The sequence below is a fragment of the Bufo gargarizans genome, chromosome 4, assembly GCF_014858855.1.
Source record: "Bufo gargarizans isolate SCDJY-AF-19 chromosome 4, ASM1485885v1, whole genome shotgun sequence".
NCBI classification, from domain to species: Eukaryota; Metazoa; Chordata; class Amphibia; order Anura; family Bufonidae; genus Bufo; species Bufo gargarizans.
In genome coordinates, this window is record NC_058083.1 from 424122367 (window position 1) to 424144171 (window position 21805).

The 21805-nt window shown below is 41.2% G+C and overlaps 1 protein-coding gene across 1 annotated transcript in view; it reads right to left on the reverse strand.

Moving 5' to 3' along the window:
• LYST (lysosomal trafficking regulator) overlaps positions 1-21805 on the reverse strand; it is a 556878-nt gene that overhangs the window by 261561 nt on the left and 273512 nt on the right. Inside the window, 1 exon segment of the mRNA XM_044290763.1 lies at positions 9633-9810. Coding sequence (XP_044146698.1) covers positions 9633-9810 — 178 coding nt within the window.

A 21805-nucleotide genomic window follows, 5' to 3' on the forward strand; every position in this document is an offset into this window, starting at 1 on the left:
GCAGGAGAGGAGACAGTAATGGGGCACTGCGGGCGAACGGAGCGGCACCCAGGACTAATGGTGAGTGCTGAGACATCGCTGGGCGCCGCTCTGTGTGGGAAATGGGAATAGTCCTATCATTGGTGGCTCAGTGCGCCCGCCCCTCCTCCGCCCCTCTCTCCTCATTGGTGGCGCAGTGCGCCCGCCCCTCCTCCCCCCCTCTGTTCTCATTGGTGGCGCAGTGCGCCCGCCCCTCCTCCCCCCCCTCTCTTCTCATTGGTGGCAGTGGCAGCAGCACAGGGGAGGGAGGACAGCTTCCTTCTCCCTGTGCTGCTGAGAGAACATGAGCGCGCCGATAGCAGCGCGCTCATGTTCAGAGATACTAGACTGCCGGGCCGCAAAGATATTCATTGCGGGCCGCATGCGGCCCGCGGGCCGCATGTTTGACACCCATGCTGTATGATTTTAGTTACAGATGTACACGTCCTTGGGCCTTGAGACTATTGGGCGGTTTCACCCCCTAGACACAGCAGTTGCAAATACACTTCTAAGAGTTACAGGGAAGTCTGTCTCTTCCCCGAACTATATCTGCTGTTCAGATATGCTGGGTCATCGGGGTAAAGCTGCTCACCGAGTCAAAGTATTGCATAAATTATTTCTTAACCAAATAATGCTACGGTATGTGCTTCTTATTAACGGCAGTGTAGGTGTCTACAGCTTGGGCGTAAAAGTCCCACGACATATGATTTAGCCCGAACCGGTGGTCTCAGACCTTGTTCCATCTTACATCTGTATCTTACTGTTTCTATTATACATGTAACCCCCTCTTGCAAATTAGTAAAAAGAAAAGAATAAACTACACCCCTCAAGTTACTCAAAACTGATTTTACAAACTTAGTTAACCCTTTAGGTGTTCCACAAGAATTAAAGGAAAATTGAGATCAAATTTCTAAATTACACTTTTGGGCAGATTTTCCATCGTAATCCTATTATTTTTTTTACACATCGAAGGTTAACAGCCAAACAAAACTCTATATTTATTACCCTGATTCTGCGGTTTACAGAAACACCCCACATGTGGTCGTAAACTGATGTAAGAGAACACGGCAGGGCGCAGAAGAAAAGGGTGCCATATGGGTTTTGGAAGGCAGATTTTGCTGAACTGGTTTGTTCCATTTGAAGCCCCCCTGATGCACTCTTACTGTAGAAATTCCCAAAAAGTGACCCCATTTTGGAAACTAGGGGATAAGGTGCCAGTACTTTTGGTACCATTTTGGGGTACCTATGCTTTTTAATTGCTCAATCTAAATTTTTTTTGTGAGACAAAATAACCCAAAAATGGCTGTTTTGGTACAGTTTTTATTTTTTACAACATTCATGGAACAGGGTAGATCATGTGCTATTTTTAAAGCGCAGGTTGTTACTGACGTAATGATATCAACTATGTCCAATTTCTTTGTTTCAGTTTTACATAAAGCATTTTTGAAAAAGAAATTATGTTTTTGTGTCTCCATATTCTGAACACCATATTTTTTTTGAATTTTTTATGCCGATCGTCTTTGCAGGTGCTTGTTTTTTGCACGAAGAGTTGATGTTTTTATTGGTACCATTTTTTGGTACATATGATTTTTTGACTATTCATTACTACACTTTATGGGGCAAAGTGACCAAAAAAAGTGGTTGTTTTAGCACAGATTTTATTTATTTATTTTTACAGCGTTCACGTGAGGGGTTAGTTGATGTGACATTTTTGTAAAGCAGATCGTTAGGACATGGCAATACATAATATGTATACTTTTTCTTATTTAAGTTTTACACAATAATAGCATTTTTTAAACCAAAATATGATGTTTTAGAGCCATAGCTTTTTTCTTTTTTTACCGATCGTCTTAGTTAGTGTTCACCTGAGGGGTTAGGTCATGTGATATTGTTACAGAGCAGGTTGTTATGGATGCGGAAATAAGTAATGTGTCTACTTTTTTTATCTTACTTTAACACAATGATGGTAGTTTTGACATAAAAAAAATAAAAAATCATATTTTTGTGTCTCTGTTGTCTGAGAGTCATAGTATTTTTTATTTTTTGACCGATTGTTTTAGGTAGGCTATTTTTTGCAGGATGAGATGACGGTTTGATTGGAAGTATTTTGGGGGCATACACCTTTTTGATCGCTTGGTGTCGCTCTTTGTATGATGTTAGGTGACAAAAAAATTGTTTTTGACACAATTTTTTACGGTATTCACTTCAGGGTTTAGATCATGTGATATTTTTATAGAGCTGGTTGTTATGGACGCGGCGATAACTAATATGTATATTTTCATTTATTTCACTTTACGGTTCAATCAGTATTTTATTGAAGCATATAAGTAAGTGATATAATAAGCACATCCAAATACCCATACAAGGGAATACAGAATGGCCAACACTGGCCTCACAGGTAATTCAAAAGTAGTACAATCCAGAAATATCCAGATATAACATGGTAGTTGACTGACAAGCCATTAAAAAACTACCCAAATTAAGAGTGAGAGATACTAGGGTAACAGTCTCCAATTACCTTACACTCAAATACAAGGAACAAAGACGAACATGACAAGACTCGACAAACCGAGACATGACACAAACACAAGGAAGGGGAAGAAAGGATAGAAGATGGGTCAGCCCCACTGTGTATAACATTTTTATAAACCACTATTCTGAATGGTACCAGTTGACAACCAGCTAGGAAATTATGCGGAAGCGCGGAACTGGCTCCATGGATCCCAAACCACCCAGAAGGCCGAACTCGATTCATTGTCTGAAGCACTCAGTTCCTCCATATGTACTAAGGCATCCAAAGCGTTAGACCAGGTCACTCTCAACAGACTCTCAGTAGACCTCCATTGGCGGGGGATTATCTGTCTCATGGCTAAAATAAAGAGACGCAACGCACCTTTCTTAGTCTGAGAAATCCTCCCTGAGAACATAGACAAGAGAGCTATCGCTGGTGAGGGCACCACAGTAGCTTTATATAAGTGGTTGTATAAAATGAAAACATCCCGCCACAGGGGGGCCACACCGGGACAATCCCACCAGATATGTGCCATTGTGCCTTTCGCATCATTTATTTCACTTTAACTCAATAACAGCATTTTTGAAACAAAAAAAAAAGTTATGTTTTAATGTCTCAAAGTTCTGAGAGCTATAGTTTTTTTTTTTATAGCGATTTTCTTAGTAGGGGCTCATTTTATGCGGGATGAGGTGTTTTATTGGCACCAATTTGTGGAACATGTGCCTTTTTGATCACTTGGTGTTGCACTTTCCGTGATGTAAGGAGACAAAAATTGGCTTTTTTTTTTTTCAAAGATTATGTATATTTTTTTTATGGTGTTTATCGGACGGGGAGGACCATGTGATATTTTTATAGAGCCGGCCGTCAAGGGCGCGGCAACACCAAATATATCTATTTTATTTAAAAAATTACATTAAAAAAATGTACATAAAAAAAATAATTATTACTTAATTGGGGATGTTTTTTTTTTACATGTGAAACTTTTATTTTTATAAAACACCTTTATTTTTATTTTTTTTAGATCTCTGGGGGACAATTAACTTTTCAGCTTTTTTCACTATTGCTTTTTCTTGTAACTAGGGCTGACATAGTAGCCCCAGTACAATGGAAATTACACCCCCCACCAAAGAGGGTGTACAGCCTCAGTGCAGGGCTGATCGAGGTCTGTGGAAGACCGCTCCTGCACTCACAAGGCCCTGACGAACACATCACCGCATCCTCACGTACATGTACGTGAGCGAATGTGGCTCCTTGCCACATCCTCACGTGCATGTACGTGATTGCATCGTAAAGGAGCTGCACGGGCCCGGCTGTTAATGATAGTCGGGCCCCTGCTGCATCCAACGGCATCGCTGTGTGCGGTGATGCCGGCGGATTAACCCTTTCACGTGCGGCGGTCAGCAATGACAGCGGCACATGTGGGGAATACAGAAGGAGGGGGCGCTAGAAGGGGGTCGATGGTTGCCATGGCAGCCCCGATGCCTTACACAGGCATCGGAGCTGCCAGCCTGCGGAAGCCCCCCTCGTGGCGCTAGAAGGGGGTCGATGGTTGCCATGGCAGCCCCGATGCCTTACACAGGCATCGGAGCTGCCAGCCTACGGAAGCCCATGAGAAAAAAAGTTAAATAAAAACGGGTTAAAAAAGCAATTTTTTGTCACCTACATAACAAGCCGTGTAATATCAAGCTATCAAAAAGTCATACTCACTCCAAAATCATACCAATTAAACCACCATCTCATCCCGCAAGAAATGAGACCTTATATGAGACAGTGGCCCAAAAATAAAAAATAAACTATGGCTTTCAGTATATAGAGACACTAAAAATATATATATATATTTTTTCAAAAATGCTTTATTATGTAATATTGTAGTCATATTTGGTATTGTTGCATCTGTAACAACCTGCTCTATAAAAATAGCTCATGGTTTAACCTGTCAGATAAACATTGTAAATAACAAAAAATAAAAATGGTGCCAAAACTATTTGCTACCTTGCCTCACAAAAAGTGTAATATAGAGCAACGAAAAATCATATGTACCCTAAAATAGTACTAACAAAACTGCCACCTTATCCCGTGGTTTCCAAAATGGGGTCATTTTTTGGGAGTTTCTACTCTACGGGTGCATCAGGGGGTTTTCAAATGTGACATGGCCCTCCAAAAACCATATGGCGTTCCATTCCTTCTGCGTCCTGTCGTGTGCCCGTACAGCAGTTTACCATCACAAATTGGGCGTTTCTGTAATATACAGAATTGCTTTGTTACTGGGAAAAAACTGCCAAAAAAGTGAAATTCTGAAATTTCATCTCTATATTCCTTTAATTCTTGTGGAACATTTTTGGTTGGTTTCTATTATGTAAGCCTCACAAAGTGACTTCAGACCTGAACTGGTCCTTAAAAAGTGGGTTTTGGAAATATTCTGAAAAATTTCAAGATTTGCTTCTAAACTAAAAATTTTATGTCATTCACAAAATGATCCAAACATGAAGTAGACATATAGGGAATGTAAAGTAACAACTATTTTTGGAGGTATTACTGATTATTAAAAAAGTAGAGAAATAAAAATGTGGAAATTTGGAAGTTTTCCCAAATTTTTGGTAAATTTAGCATTTTTTGGTATAAATAAAAATGAAATTTTTCGACTAAATTTTACCACTGTCATAAATATGTGATGAAAAAACAATCTCAGAATGGCCTGGATAAGTAAAAGCGTTTTAAAGGTATTATCACATAAAGTGATCTGGCATCTAAATTCAACATGCCCAATTCATCCTATCCACAATAGTGCCTGTAACACAGGTAAGATGGACCCACTAAATTTGGCATGTTTGATCGACTTGTCACAGGCTTTAAACCTGTCACATAGCAATCTGAAGGCAGCATCTTATAGAGTACGACAGAGGCAGACTGGGAACTTAAAGTGTCCCTTGAAAAAAAAAAAAAAACTGTGGCCCCATTTTCTAGGACAGTCCAAATTTAGATAGTATCTAAACATAGAAGGAGCAAAATATACTGTGAGACAGTTTATATCATGTAAAACACAGTATTTGGTTTATGGTATATTTTGCCCATGTGGCAAAGCACTACTTCAAAAAGAAGCCTCTTGGATAATTAAGACAAATGCAATGAGGCCTCTAGGCTTTAATGATAATAATGACGTAGCAGTTTTTATTTAGTAATATGTGCAATGGTGCTTTGTTTTTAACCCTTTCATGACCAAAGTTCATTGATGCCCCAGTGTCCAGGTCAAAATTTACAAATCTGACATGCGTCACTTTAAGTGGTAATAGCTTTGGAACACTTTTACTTATCCACGCCTTTCTGAGATTGTTTTCTCGTGACACATTGTACTTCATTACAGTCATAAATTTGAGTCAATATATCTCCTTTTTTTTTTTATCCCAAATTTACCCAAAATTAGCAATTTTCTAAATTTCTATTTCTCTGCTTCTAAAACAGAAAGTGATACCTCATAAAAAAAATTATTACATAACATTCCCCACATGTCTACTTTATGTTGGCATCATTTTGGAAATGTTATTTTAATTTTTTAGGACATTACAAGGCTTAGAAGTTTAGAAGCAATTCTTAAAATTTTTAAGAAAATTTCCAAAACCCACTTTTTAAGGACCAGTGCAGGTCTGAAGTCACTTTGTGGGGCTTACATAGTGGAAACCTCCCATAAATGACCCCATTGTAGAAACTACATCCCTCAAGTTACTTAAAACTAATTTTACAAACTTTATTAACCCAAGAATTAAAGGAAAATGGAGATTAAATTTCACTTTTTTAGCAGACTATTTTATTACATTTTTTTCTTTAACACATTAAGGGTTAACAGCCAAACAACACTCAATATTTATTACTCTGATTCTGCGGTTTACAGAAACACCCCACATGTGGTCGTAAACAGATGTAAGGGCGCACGGCACGGCGCAGAAGGAAAGGAACACCGTATGGTTTTTGGAAGGCAGATTTTGCTGGATTGGTTTTCTGAACGCCATATGTTTTTTATTTTTCTACCAATCATCTTGTGCAGGGGCTCATTTTTTTGCAGAAAGCGTTGAGGTTTTTATTGGTACCATTTTTGGGTACATAGGATTTTTTGATCATTCATTATTACACTTTATGGGACAAGGTAGCCAAAAAATTGGCTGTTTCGTAACAGTTTCTTTTTTGTTTTGTTTTTTTACAGCGTTCATCTGAGGAGTTAGGTCACAGTGACAGTTTTATAGAGCAGATCGTTACGGACGTGGCAATACCCAATATGTATACTTTTTCTTATTTATTTAAGTTTTACACAATAATAGCATTTCTGAAACCAAAAAAATGATGTTTTAGTGTCTAGATAGTCTGAGAGCCATAGCTTTTTTATTTTTTGGGCAATTGTCTTAAATATGGGCTCATTTTTTGCAGGATGAGGTAACTGTTTGATTGGTACTATTTTGGGGTATAGTCGCCTTTTTTGATCGCTTGGTGTTGCACTTTTTGTGATGTAAGGTGACAAAAATGGCTTATTTTTTTACACCGTTTTTATTTTTTATGGTGTTTATTGGACGGGAATGATGATGTGATATATTTATAGAGATGGTCGTTACGGACGTGGTGACACCTAATATGTGTGTTGTTTTTTTTTATAGGAAAAGGAAATTTATTTTTTTACATTTTTATTTATTTATTTATTTATACTTTTATTATTTTCACATTTGTTTTTTTATCAGTTCCCTCTTGGATCTTGAAGATCCAGTGGGGCTGATGGTTGTACTATACTTTGCAATGCTTTTGCATTGCAAAGTATAATACAATCAGATGCCTGTAGGTGGCAGCACTGGACACCTATACCATGGCAACCGGACGCCTTTGCAAAGCGTCCGGTTGCCATGGCAACCATCGGGCGCTGCGATCGCAGCAGCCCTGATGGTTGAGAGAAAGGGAGCCCCCTCCCTCTATTAACCCCATGGATGCCGCTACTGCGGCATCTATGAGGTTACAGCAGTGTCAGCATAGAGCTGACACACGCTGCTGATGGCGGCGGCTCAGGAATGGAGCCGCCGCCATCACACACACAAGGGGGACCGCATCGGGGGCAGGGGACAGCGGTCAGAGTTGGAAACGGGGGAGGGGGGGGCAGCATTTTACTTACAGATCGGGGCAGGAGGGGGCGGACCGCATGGGGGGGGGCAGGATAAGAAGATTGACAAGAAGGGGGCACAGATCGGGGCAGGAGGGGGCGGACCGCATCGGGGGCAGGTCAAGAACAAGGAGCACAGATCGGGGGCTTCAAGGGGGCACAGATCGGGGGCTTCAGGACACATTACCGATTTCAGGCTCTGATCTGCAGAGCGCAGATCAGAGCCTGAAACCGGCATTTTAACACTGCCGCGATCCGATTGATTAGACTGCACAGACTAACCAATCGGATCGATTGCCGGCAAGGGGCCACTCTGATTGGTCCCTTGCTGGCATTACTGCACAGCATACAGGTCAGGGGCAGAAGCTTTAATCCAAGCGCTAAAGAGCTGCCAGAGCATATATATACGTGGTAGCTGCACGGGGTATGTGCAGCTATCACGTATATATACAGATTGCAGACGTGAAGGGGTTAAATAAATGTTTGTATATTGTTACCATGGTGATGACTTCATATCTGGCATAAAGAGACATGCGTGCTGCTACCATCACGTGGAAGGCCAGACAAAGCGCAGCAAGCGTGAAATGGCCGTCGTCTGTAGCTGAATGAGTGCATGCATCAGCCACCATGTTTTAAATCTGAATATACAAGCTGAAAAGGAACTTAGTGAGTGCCTCAAGTTCATTATTCTTTCATACTACATGTGAACTTGGTCTATACTGCTGATAACCGCCTATGAATCACACGACAGGCGCATGAAACTCCATACATAGCCCATAAAGAGGCAGCAGTGCCGACACCAAAACTATCTCTAATATATTATAATAAAGCTTGTTAGTTATACATTTAAATCTCTGTTCTTTGCTTAGTTGTACACAATGACATTTTCAGTGATAAAAAAAACTTCTAGGTGTAAGAGTTTATACAGTAATACTTTGTGTTTTGTGCTGCACTATGGTATTTGGTTTTGCAGAGGCAGTATTTTGTGCTGCACTTTAGTATTTGGTTGTGCTGCCTAAATATGTCCATGCCTAAATATGATGCCCCGCTTTCTGTCAGTTTGGACCCACCTACAAGGGGCTACTTTTATTTTTATTTTTCCTCAGTCCACCCCTAGTCACTGATAAGAATTCAGAAAGCAGAGATTTAAAGAAAGCTATAAACAATGAAATGTAGTGCAATCTGCAGATAGTATGTCATAGAGCAGGAAGAACTGAGCAGATTGATACATAGTTTTGTGGGGATTAATTCATCTTAACTTGTAATTAAGTCATTTACATCTTTGCTCTTTCTGAACTCAATCGCAATATGGACGGTTTTAAGTAATTGATAGCATTATCTGCATAGGGCCTCATGCACGCAACCAATTTTCAGGTCCGCATCCGAGCCGCAGTTTTTCACTTCAATGGGGCCGCAAAATTCTTGTCAGTTTTGTGCACAAAAATAGGCATTTCTACAATTGGCCACCTGTTCCGTAAATTGAGGAAGACACACTGGCGGCTTCCGTTTTTGCGGATCCGCGGTTTGCGGACCGCAAAAAAACGGAACGGTTGTGTGCATGTAGCCTAAGTGTGTATACAGAGATTGTGGTCAGTCACTGATAAGACGGCACTTGTGTAAAAATGAACTCAGAGAAAGCAGAGGTATTGATTAAGTTTTGTTGAATATTTAGATTCTGCTTCTCTAGAACAGGATACCTGCATATAGCACTGGATTTCATTGTCACTGGTTCTTTAAGACCTACACAATAAGGGTCCATTCACACGTCCGTTGTTTCTTTCCTAATGTGTTCCGTTTTTTGCGGAACAGATCTGGACCAGATCTGGACCCATTCATTTTCAATGGGTCCTGAAAAAAATGTCTGGTCCAGATCTGTTCCGCAAAAAACGGAACAGATCAGGAAAGAAACAACGGACGTGTGAATGGACCCTAAGAGGGATAAACTAACAATGAAGAAAGATAAAATCTTACTTTCAGGACTCCTTGTTGAATAAGTGTAGATGGATGATTGACTAACACTATGAGGACATCGGCTTGTATAATTTTTTTCAAAACATCAGCTACCATGATATCCGGCATAGTGATTACCACTCCACATAAAAGGTTATAAAGCCCGCAGCACACAAGGTGCATACATTCATCCACTGGTCTAAAAGAAAAAAAGAAAATCAAGATTTCTTATAAAACATTTCATAAGTACATTTGTTTAGTACATCATAAAAACAACTGTCAAAATTGCAAAGCCTGTAAACAAGAAAAATATCCTAATCCAGTATTAAAGGAGATTTTAAAGAACTTTTTCCCTTTATATGTTTTTTAACTAAACAAATTTAAAGGACTGTCAACTCACTGACTTCATCTACAGTGGCCCTATTCTTCTAGTTAAGCGTCACATGATCTCTGCTCTGATGACGTTCCGTGCACAAGCCTGGGCTGCAAGAAAGAGCAGGTCTGCTCTGTACACTGAGCATCACTGTAGGCTTTGCTGGTTGGAGCAACACGACATGCCCCTTGCAATGTCTTATCTGCTGACTTAGCTGTCTGCCCTATATGTCCTGTCCTACTGGATTCTACCACAAAAAGAACAAACTCAGGGTTGGAGGCTCTGTACTGAGCCGCTGCAAAGCTTCCTCTTCTCCCTACAAAAGAAGGATGACAGAAGATTTAACCAGGCACTGGTTCCTACAATGCTGTGCACAGGATCCTACCTCCTCAAACCTGAAACACAAAGTTGACAAGGACCAAAGGAGTAATCTCCTTTGCTCTTAGGCCCCTTTCACACGGGCGAGTTTTCCGTGCGGGTGCGATCCGTGCGGCGAACGTATGGCACCCGCACTAAATCCTGACCCATTCATTTCTATGGGGCTGTGCACATGAGCGTTGTTTTTAACGCATCACTTGTGCGTTCAGTTGAAATAGCAGCATGCTCTATATTGTCCGATTTCGATGTGACGCAGGCCCCATAGAAATGAATGGGGTGTGTGAAAATCGGATGGCATCCGCAAGCAAGTACGGATGCCATGCGATTTGCGCGCACGGTTGCTAGGAGACTATCGGGATGGAGACCCAATCATTATTATTTTCCCTTATAACATGGTTATAAGGGAAAATAATAGCATTCTGAATACAGAATGCATAGTAAAACAGCGCTAGAGGGGTTAAAAAAAAAAAAAAAAAAAATTTAACTCACCTTAGTCCACTTGCTCGCGAAGCCCGGCATCTCCTTGTGCCTCCTCTGCTGATGAACAGGACCTGGGGTGAGCTGCTCCATTAAATAGAGCTTAAGGACCTTCGATGACGTCACTCCGGTCATCACATGGTCTTTTACCATGGTGAATCACCATAGTAAAAGATCATGTGACGTACCATGTGATGACCGGAGTGACGTCATCGAAGGTCCTTAACCTGTATTTAATGGAGCAGCTCACCCCAGGTCCTGTTCATCAGCAGAGGAGGCACAAGGAGATGCCGGGCTTCGCGAGCAAGTGGACTAAGGTGAGTTAAATTTTTTTTTTTTTTTTTTAACCCCTCTAGCGCGATTTTTCTCACGCGAGTGCAACGCATGACAATGTTTTGCACTCACGCGGGAAAATCGCGCATTTTCCCGCAACGCACCCGGCTCTTATCCGGGCAAAAAAACTCACGCCCGTGTGAAAGAGGCCTTATGAAGGCTAGGGATCGACCGATATTGATTTTTTAGGGCCGATATCGATACCGATAATTTGTGAACTTTCAGGCCGATAGCCGATAATTTATACCGATATTCTGGGAATTTTCATTTTTGAAAAAAAAAATTAAATTCCCACAAATCTGCTGAAAATTAATGTTTATTGTTAATGTGTATTTTTTTATTTTTTTGTAAATCTTTCTTTTTCATTTATATTTAATATTTTGGTGTTTTTATTATTTTTTTTGTAACTTTTTTTTTTTTAACTAGCTTTTAGCCCCCTTAGGGACTAGAACCCTTGTCCTATTCACCCTGATAGAGATCTATCAGGGTGAATAGGAGCTCACACTGTCCCTGCTGCTGTGTGCTTTGTGCACACAGCAGCATGGAGCTTATCATGGCAGCCAGGGCTTCAATAGCGTCCTGGCTGCCATGGTAACCGATCGGAGGGAGAGGGGATCCTGTGGAGGGGCGCACTGCGACTGGGGTGGGGGTGCCCTATGCGCCACCACTGCTTAATACTGGGGGGGAGGGGGGGCGCACTACGCCCACCAATGCTTAATACTGGGGGGGCTTGGGGAGAGGCGCAATGCGCCACCAATGCTTAATACTGGGGGGGGGGAGCACTGCGCCACCAATGTCTGATACTGGGGGGCTTGGGGGGGCGCAATGCACCACCAATGAAGCTTAATCTCACATTTATTCATATACAGGAGGTGGGAGCTGCAGAATCACATAGCCGGCTCCCGACCTCTATGAGCAGTAGCTGCGATCCGCGGCACCTGAGGAGTTAACTACCGCAGATCGCAGCTACAGCTCATAGAGGTCGGGAGCCGGCTATGTGATCCTGCAGCTCCCGCCTCCTGTATATGAATGAATGATAGATTAATCTTCATTGGTGGAGCAGTGGCCATAGCTCCTCCCCTCCTCCTGTCCCCTGTCCTTACATTGGCGGCAGCGGCAGGAGCAGCACAGGGGGAGGAGACACTGTTCCTTCTCCCCTGTGCTGCTAAGGGGAACACGGAGAGCGCTGTCAGCAGCGCGATCTGTGTTCCCCATACACTATGGGAATATCGGCAAAATAGATGCCGATACCGATCGTGTTCAAAATCCTGAATATCGACCGATAATATCGGTAAATCCGATAATCGGTCGATCCCTAATGAAGGCCGTAAAAAAGCGTCTGTAGTGCATTACACAAGAACATGTAAAGAGTAAGAGGAAGATTCTGTGTTTATCAGAAATTTCATTGTAATGTAAAGCTGGGACTTCTAGTCCCACACATACAACATGCTGCTGAGTATCCCAGGAGTCACAGACTGCTGGCATGGCCGTAATTTTATTCACTCCCTTAGCAGAGCGGGGAGAGGAGAAAGGCAGCATTTGTTTATACCCACTAATATTCATGAGGAAAATCTCAGAGACTGTTGGTATATGCCACACAGCTTTGCAACTGCATGTCAACAAAAAGACAACAGAACTAGGGAAATGAGTAAACATTTTTTCCCTAAAACTTGCGTGCATATATATATACACACATATATACTATTGCAAAAAAAGTATGTGAACCCTTTGAAATGATATGGATTTCTGCACAAATCGGTCATAAAATGTGATCTGATCTTCATCTAAGTCACAACAATAGACAATCACAGTCTGCTTAAACTAATAACACACAAAGAATTAAACGTTGCCATGTTTTTATTGAACACACCATATAAACATTCACAGTGCAGGTGGAAAAAGTATCTGAAACCCTAGACTAATGACATCGCCAAGAGCTAATTGGAGTGAGGTGTCAGCCAACTGGAGCCCAATCAATGAGATTAGATTGAAGGTGTTGGTTACAGCTGCCCTGCCTATAAAAAACACACACCAGTTCTGGGTTTGCTTTTCCCAAGCAGCATTGCCTGATGTAAATGATGCCTCGCACAAAAGAGCTCTCAGAAGACCTACGATTAAGAATTGTTGACTTGCATGAAGCTGGAAAGGGTCATAAAAGTATCTGCAAAAGCCTTGCTGTTCATAAGTCCACGGTAAGACAAATTGTCTATAAATGGAGAAAGTTCAGCACTGCTGCTATTCTCCCTAGGAGAATCCTAGAGTCAACTAAAGACTTACAAAAGTCTCTGGCATATGCTACCATCCCTGTTAGCGAATCTACGATACGTAAAACACTTAACAAGAATGGATTTCATGGGAGGATACCACAGAGGAAGCCACTGCTGTCACAAAAAAAACATTGCTGCACGTTTACAGTTTGCACAAGAGCACCTGGATGTTCCACAGCAGTACTGGTAAAATATTCTGTGGACAGATGAAACCAAAGTTGTGCTGTTTGGAAGAAACACACAACACTATGTGGGGAGAAAAAGAGGCACAGCACACCAACATCAAAACCTCATCCCAACTGTGAAGTATGGTGGTGGGGGCATCATGGTTTGGGGCTGCTTTGCTGTGTCAGGGCCTAAACGGATTGCTATCATCAAAGGAAAAATTAATTACCCAATTTATCAAGACATTTTGCAGGAGAACTTACGGCCATCTGTCCACCAGCTGAAACGCAACAGGTGTTGCAACAGGACAACAACCCAAAGCATAGAAGTAAATCAACAACAGAATGGCTTAAACATAAGAAAATATGCCTTCTGGAGTGGCCCAGTCAGAGTCCTGACCTTAACCCGATTGAGATGCTGTGGCATGACCCCAAGAAAGGGATTCACACCAGACATCCCAAGAATATTGCTGAACCGAATCATTTCTTTAAAGAGGAATGGTCAAGAAATACTCCTGACCGTTGTGCACATCTGATCTGCAACTACAAGAAACGATTTGTTGATGTTATTGCTGCCAAAGGAGGTTCAACTAGTTATTAAATCCAAGGGTTCACATACTTTCATACGTTCAATAAAAACATGGCAACGTTTAATTCTTTGTGTGTCATTAGTTTAAGCAGACTGTGATTGTCTATTGTTCTGACTTAGATGAAGATCAGATCACATTTTATGACCAATTTGTGCAGAAATCCATATCATGCCAAAGGGTTCACATATTTTTTCTTGCAACAGTATTCATATATATATATATATATATATATATATATATATATATATATATATATATATATATATATATATATATATATATATATAGTGTGAGGCAGTGACAGGTCTCATATATAAAGGAAGGTACTCTGCCTTGGTGGAGTGGAAGCCACTAGCTAGAGTGTCCACTAAGATAAATAGCGGCCACTATTGCTACCTAGTATAGCTGGTATCAGCTAATCCGGGCCTGGCTTTTACTGGGAGTAAGCAAAGAGCTGGCTGTGTGCTTACTCCGCACGATCGGTTTATATGTGGCACATGTCCACGATTGTGTTTTAAAAGTGAGCAGCCTTTATATATTATAAAAAGTCTACACACCCCTGTTAAAATGTCAGGTTTCTGTGATGTCTAAAAATTAGACAAAGATAAATAAATTCAGAACTTTTTTCACCTTTTAATGTGACCTATAAACTGTACCACTCAAATGAAAAACAAACAGAAATCTTTTAGGTGGAGGAAAGAAAAAAAAAACTAAAATGATGTCGGGGATGTAGCTGTGTTCAGAATTAAGCAATCACATTCAAAATCATGTTAAATAGGAGTCAGCATACACCTGCCATTATTTAAAGTGCCTCTGATTAACCCCAGATAAAGTTCAGCTGCTCTAGTTGGTCTTTCCTGAAATTTTCTTAGTCTAATCCCACAGCAAAAGCCATGGTCCACAGAGAGCTTCCAAAGCATCAGACAGATTTCATTGTTAAAAGGTATCAGTCAGGAGAAGGGTACAAAATAATTTCCAAGGCATTAGATATACCATGGAACACAGTGAAGACAGTTATCAAGTGGAGAAAATATGGCACAACAGTGACATTACAAAGAACTGGACGTCCCTCCAAAATTAATGAAAAGACGAGAAGAAAACTGGTCTGGGAGGCCACCAAGAGGCCTACAGCAACATTAAAGGAGCTGCAGGAATATCTGGGAAGTACTGGCTGTGTGGTACATGTGATAACAATCTCCCGTATTCTTCATATGTCTGGGCTGTGGGGTACATTGGCAAAATAAAAGCCTTTTACGAAGAAAAACATCCAAGCCAGGCTACATTTTGCAAAAACACATCTGAAGTCTCCCAAAAGCATGTGGGAAAAGGTGTTATGGTCTGATGAGACCAAGGTTGAACTTTTTGGCCATAATTCCAAAAGATATGTTTGGCGCAAAAACAACACTACACATCACCAAAAGAACACCATACCCACAGTGAAGCATGGTCGTGGCAGCATCATGCTTTGGGGCTGTTTTTCTTCAGCTGGAACAGGGGCCTTAGTTAAGTTAGAGGGAAATATGAACAGTTCCAAATACCAGTCAATATTGACAGAAAACTTTCAGGCCTCTGCTAGAAAGCTGAACATGAAGAGGAACTTCATCTTTCAGCATGACAACAACCCAAAATTATACATCCAAATCAAAGGAATGGCTTCACCAGAAGAAGATTAAAGTTTTGGAATGGCCCAGACAGGGCCCAAACAGAGCCCAGAGCTGAATCTGATTGAAAATCTGTGGGGTAATCTGAAGAGGGCTGTGCACAGGAGAGGCCCTCGCAAACTGACAGATTTGGAGTGTTTTTGCCAAGTCAAAATGTGCCATGTTGATCGACTTATTCCCAAAAAGACTGAGTGCTGTAATAAAATCAAAAGGTCCTTCAACAAAGTATTAGTTTAAGGGTGTGCACACTTATGCAACCATAATATTTTATTTTTATTTTTTCTTCACTCTACCTAAAAAATTTAGTTTGTTTTTTAATGGAGTTGTACAGTTTATAGGTCACATTAAAGGTGGAAAAAGTTCTGAATTGATTTATCTTTGTCTCATTTTTTTTTACATCACAGAAACCTGACATTTTAAAGAGGACCTTTCATCGGTCCAAACATTGCAAGATAATTATCAGGCTACATAGAGCGGCCCGCTGTGTCCTCCGGTATCTTCAGTGAATTGGTTAGACTAGGCGGAGTCTACTCTGTTTCACCCTGGGCGTTCCTTCTCCCAGAAAGAAACCTCCTTTGGTGTTCTGGTGGAGGCATGGCGAGAGACTGCCGGAATAAAACTACGACATGTCTGACATTTATTCCGGCAGCCTCTCGCCGTGCCTCTGCACCACCCCCATTATAGTGAATGGGAACCGCGCGGCAGTCCAGGGGCACACGGTCACTAGCGGCAGGACGGATGCGACAGACTGTTCACCTGACAGAACAGCCTGCCGGAGGTGTGTGCCGCTAGTGTGAAAGTAGCCTAACTCTTCAGACACAATATTAAATACAACATTCTGCTAGATTCCCATATACATTGTAACATAGTAGTAACATAGTTTATAAGGCCGAAAAAAGACATCTGTCCATCCACTTAAGCCTGTACAGAGAGAACTTCAACTTTAAAGGGATTTTGTCACTTCGTTTTCGGTTATAGAGCTGCGGACATGCACGAGATTAGTGCAATCTAACTGACGAAAGGAGGAGATTCGGAGGACAAAGGCGGTGCTGGGCTTCTTCACAGGGGGGCGTGGCTGAGCACCAGGGCGGTTCGTACAGCCCCTTGGGCACCTTACAAGGCTCATTTACATATCTAAAAATTAATTTTTTAAACAAAATAAAAGCAAACAGCCCTATAGGACCGGTATATTGCAGACATGCTAGCGGCGATCTAGCCGTGCATGTCCGCAGCTCTACAACCAAAAACTAGGTGACAGAATCCCTTTAACCTCCCTGGCGGTACGATATCTTCATTAATTTTGTACCCGGAGCAGTACAAACTTACAGGGCTGCGGCCGGTAGTTCGAGCCGCGCTCCGAAAGTGTGGATGTGGACAGCACACTGTGTGCTGTCCGCATCCATCCCTGTGCCGTTCAAATCAACTCATGGCGGTCCCCAGTGTGGCGTGGGGTGACCGCTGCTTGCAGTGTAATATGACCCCGAGCCACACTCGGCATTACTGCTAAGGAGATAAAAAAATATCAACACAATTAGAGGAATATTTTTAGTATTGCATTCTATTTAGGCCTCATGCACACGACCATTGTTTGGGTCCGCATTCGTGGCTCCGTTCCACGGCCCCGCTAAAAAAATATAACATGTCCTATTCTTGTCTGCGCTTTGCGGACAAGAACAGGCATTTATATTGCCGGCGCCCGTTCCGTAAATTTCGAAGGCAACATGGGCAGCTTCAGTTTTTTTGCAGACCGCAAAAAACGGAACGGTCGTGTGCATGAGGCTTTATTTTGTGCTACAAATAATTTTTCAATTGGTCTTTACTTAACATTTTCAGCCCCTTTCTCTGTTTAGAGGTTAGTTTTTGTGTATTTAGAGAGTAGCAGGCTTTCAGATAGAAGCCCTGATGGCTCATGTGTAGCCCTTACGTTTAAATTCCTGAGAGGTCATGAAAACTTACCAATTTTGTAAAAATTGAACTATGAGAAGTGCTGCAGTAAAAAATACTATAGACACTTGTAGAGGCAGTGGCCAGGGCAAAGAGAGCAGAGGCTCCCTTTCAAGTTTCCATAATTCTCTAAGAAAAGCTATGGTAAGGAAACCACTGTGAAACTTCTTGAGACAAGGATAAAAGAGAAAATCAATCCAGCACTCCAGTAATTTTTGAGCCGTCGGTTCCTTTATTGCGGTGATAAAAGTTCGTACAGTGGTACAACCTCCATTAGTGTCATTCAGAGTCTACGCCTTTCAAACTAAACAGTTCTTTTTTATTCATTACTTCATGTGGAAATTAGATCCATGTAAAATATATATATATATATATATATATATATATATTTATATAGACTCCTGAGAAAAAAGGGTTCCTCCTCTGTAGGGGAGGAGGCCACTCAGGTGTCTTAATTATCAAGCTGGATCTGTGGTCCACATAGTGACTGAAAACCTTTTCACATGTGATCAATCAAAACTGTGATTCCCAACAGTGAGAGCACAAAACACAAGATTTACAAAAAAAAAAAAAAGTGAAAGAAATTTTATATATATATATATATATATATATATATATATATATATATATATATATATATACACACACACACACACACATCTATATATATATATATATATATATATATATATATATTTCACAAGCAAAATAGTCGGAGAGCTGAATCTAAGCCATATGCTTGTCCAGTGGTCCGAAAATCTGTGTCATGTACACTGAATTTGATGTAAGGCAATCGAAATTACATGACAAAGCAGGAAACAGGGGAAAAAAACTGCTGGAGATAATGACATCGATTTAATCCTACCAGAGGAGAAGGAGGAAGAAGGAAAAAAAAAAAAAAGTGAAGGGGAAGGGGGGCGGCGAGACCTCAAAAATTAGTTCCTTCTTGTAATTCAGGCCTTTGGGATATCTGGTTTCTAGTCTGAATATCCAATATGCCTCTTCTGTAGTAGTATTCTTTTAATGCTACCACCTCTTAACTCCTTAAGGACACAGCCTTATTTCACCTTAAAGGGCTTCTGTGACCCCACTAAACCGTTTTTTTTGGGGGGTTTACTTATAATCCCTAATTAATCATTTTGGTCCAGTAGATTGTGTTAAAAACTTGCTTTTAAAATATGCAAATTACCTTGCTACCAGCAAGTAGGACGGCTACATGCTGGTAGCAGCCGCATCCTCCGATCCTAAAGACGCCCCCTCCTCATGTTTAATTGACAGGGCCAGTGTATGGGATCGTCCTCTGCTGGCCCTGTCTGCTATCAAGATCTCGCGACAAATATTTTTGGGGAACGTTACAAGGTTTTGAAGTTTAGACGTAAATCTTGAAATTTATCAGAAATTTTTAAAAACCAACTTTTTAAGGGCCAGTTCAGGTCTGAAGTCACTTTGTGAGGCTTACATAATAGAAACCATCCAAAAGTGACCTCATCTAAGAAACTACACCACTCAAGGTATTCAAAACTGATTTTACAAATGTCGTTAACCCTTTAGGTGTTCCACAAGAATTAATGGAAAATAGAGATACAATTTCATAATTTCACTTTTTTGGCAGATTTTCCATTAAAATATATTTTTTCCCCAGTTACAAAGCAAGGGTTAACAGCCAAACAAAACTCAATATTTATGGCCCTGATTCTGTATTTACAGAAACACCCCATATGTGGTCGCAAACTGCTGTACGGGCACACGGCAGGGCACAGAAGGAAAGGAATGCCATACGGTTTTTGGAAGGCAGATTTTGCTGGACTGGTTTTATGTCCCATTTGTAGCCCCCCTGATGCACTCTTAGAGGACAAACTCCAAAAAAGTGACCCCATTTTAGAAACTACGGGATAGGGTGGAAGTTTTGTTTGTACTAGTTTAGGGTACATATGATTTTTGGTTGCTCTATATTACACTTTTTTTTCTGAGGCAAGGTAACAAGAAATAGCTGTTTTGGCACCTTTTTTTTTTTGTTATTTACAACATTCATGTGACAGGTTATATCCTGTGGTATTTTTATAGACCAGGTTGTCACGGACGTGGCAATACCCAATATGTATTAAATTTTTTTATTTATGTAAGTTTTACACAATGATTTCATTTTTGAAACAAAAAAAAAAAAGTTTTAGTGGCTCCATAGTCTGAGAGCCATAGTTTTTTTCAGGTTTTGGGCGATTATCTTAGGTAGGGTCTCAATTTTTGCGGAATGAGACGATGGTTTGATTTTTGGCGTGCATATGACTTTTTGATCGCTTGCTATTAAACTTTTTGTAATGTAAGATGACAAAAAATTGCTTTTTTTTTTACACAGTTTTTATATAATTTTTTTTTTTTTTTTATAGTGTTCACCTGAGGTGTTAGGTCATGTGATATTTTTATAGACCCGGTCGATACGGACGAGGCGATACCTAATAAGTAAATTTTAAAAAGTATACATAAGTATTACAGAATAACTGAGCCATATTTTTTTTTTTTTTTTTTTTTTTGGGCGATTGTCTTAGGTAGGGGCTCATTTTTTGCGGGATGAGGCGACGGTTAGATTGGTACTATTTTGGTGGGCATTTTGATCACTTACTGTTGTACTTTTTGTGATGTAAGGTGACAAAGAAATGGTTTATTTAGTAGGGATCGACCGATTATTATCGGCCTGATATTCAGGATTTTGACCGTTATCAGTATCGGCATGTATTTTGCCGATATTCCGATAACTTATTGGGAACACAGATCACGCTGCTCTCAGCGCTCGTCGTGTTCCCTCAGCAGCACAGGGGAGAAGGAAGCAGTGTCTACTCCCCACCTGTGCCGCTGCTACCAATGAGGGGAAGGAGGACAAGAAGAGGGGAGGGGCTGTGGCCACTGCGCCACCAATTTAGAGAAATCTCTAATTCATATACAGGAGACGGGAGCTGGCTGCAGAATCGTATAGCCGGCTCCCGACCTCTATGAGTAATAGCTGCGATCTGCGGTAGTTAACCCCTCAGGTGCCGCGGATCGCAGCTACCGCTCATAGAGGTTGGGAGCCGGCTATGTGATTCTGCAGCCAGCTCCCGCCTCCTGTATATGAATTTAGAGATTTCTCTTCATTGGTGGCGCAGTGCGCCCCCCAGTATTAATCAATGGTGGCGCAGTGTGCACCCCCAGTATTAATCATTGGTGACGCAGTGCGCCCCCCACCCCCACATTAAACACATTGGTGGCACAGTGCGCCCCCCTAGTATTAATTATTGGTGGGTTCTAGTCCCTAAGGGGGTTAGAAGTTAGTAAAAAAAAAAAAACACCCCACCAAAATTTTCATCAGATTTGTGTAGGAATGAAAATTCCCAGAATATCGGTATAAATTATCAGCATCGGTCTGAAAGTTCACAAATTATCGGTATCGGCCCTAAAATATCAATATCAGTCGATCCCTATTTAGCACAGTTTTTATTTTTATGGTGTTCATCTGAGGGGTTAGGTCATGTGATATGTTCATAGAGCAGTTCGTTACGGACGCGGCGATACCTAAAATGTCTTTTTTTTCTCCCTATTACCAGTTTTTTTAACTTTATTTGGGGAAAATTACGTTTTTGTTTATTTTTACTTGAAACTTAATTATTTGGGGGGGGGGGGGGGGAACTTTAGTTTTACTTTATTTTTTGTCCCACTTTGGGACTTCAACTTTTGGGGGTCTAATCCCTTTTAAAATGCATTCCAATACCTCTGTATTGGAATGTATTGGCTGTATGAGTAATACTGTGTGTATTACTCATATAGCTTCCGGCCTGTGAGATCCAGGGGGCTGGATCTCACAGGCTCATCACCGGAAGGCAGCGCAGATGCCTAAGGAAGGCATCACGCTGCCTTCCATGCCATTGGGTCTCCCCTAAAGCCGCATGGGGACCCGATGGCACCACCGATCGCCGCCGCATAAGGTAAAAGCCGCAAACCGCAGGTCTGAATTGACCTGTGGTTTGTGGAGAACGCAG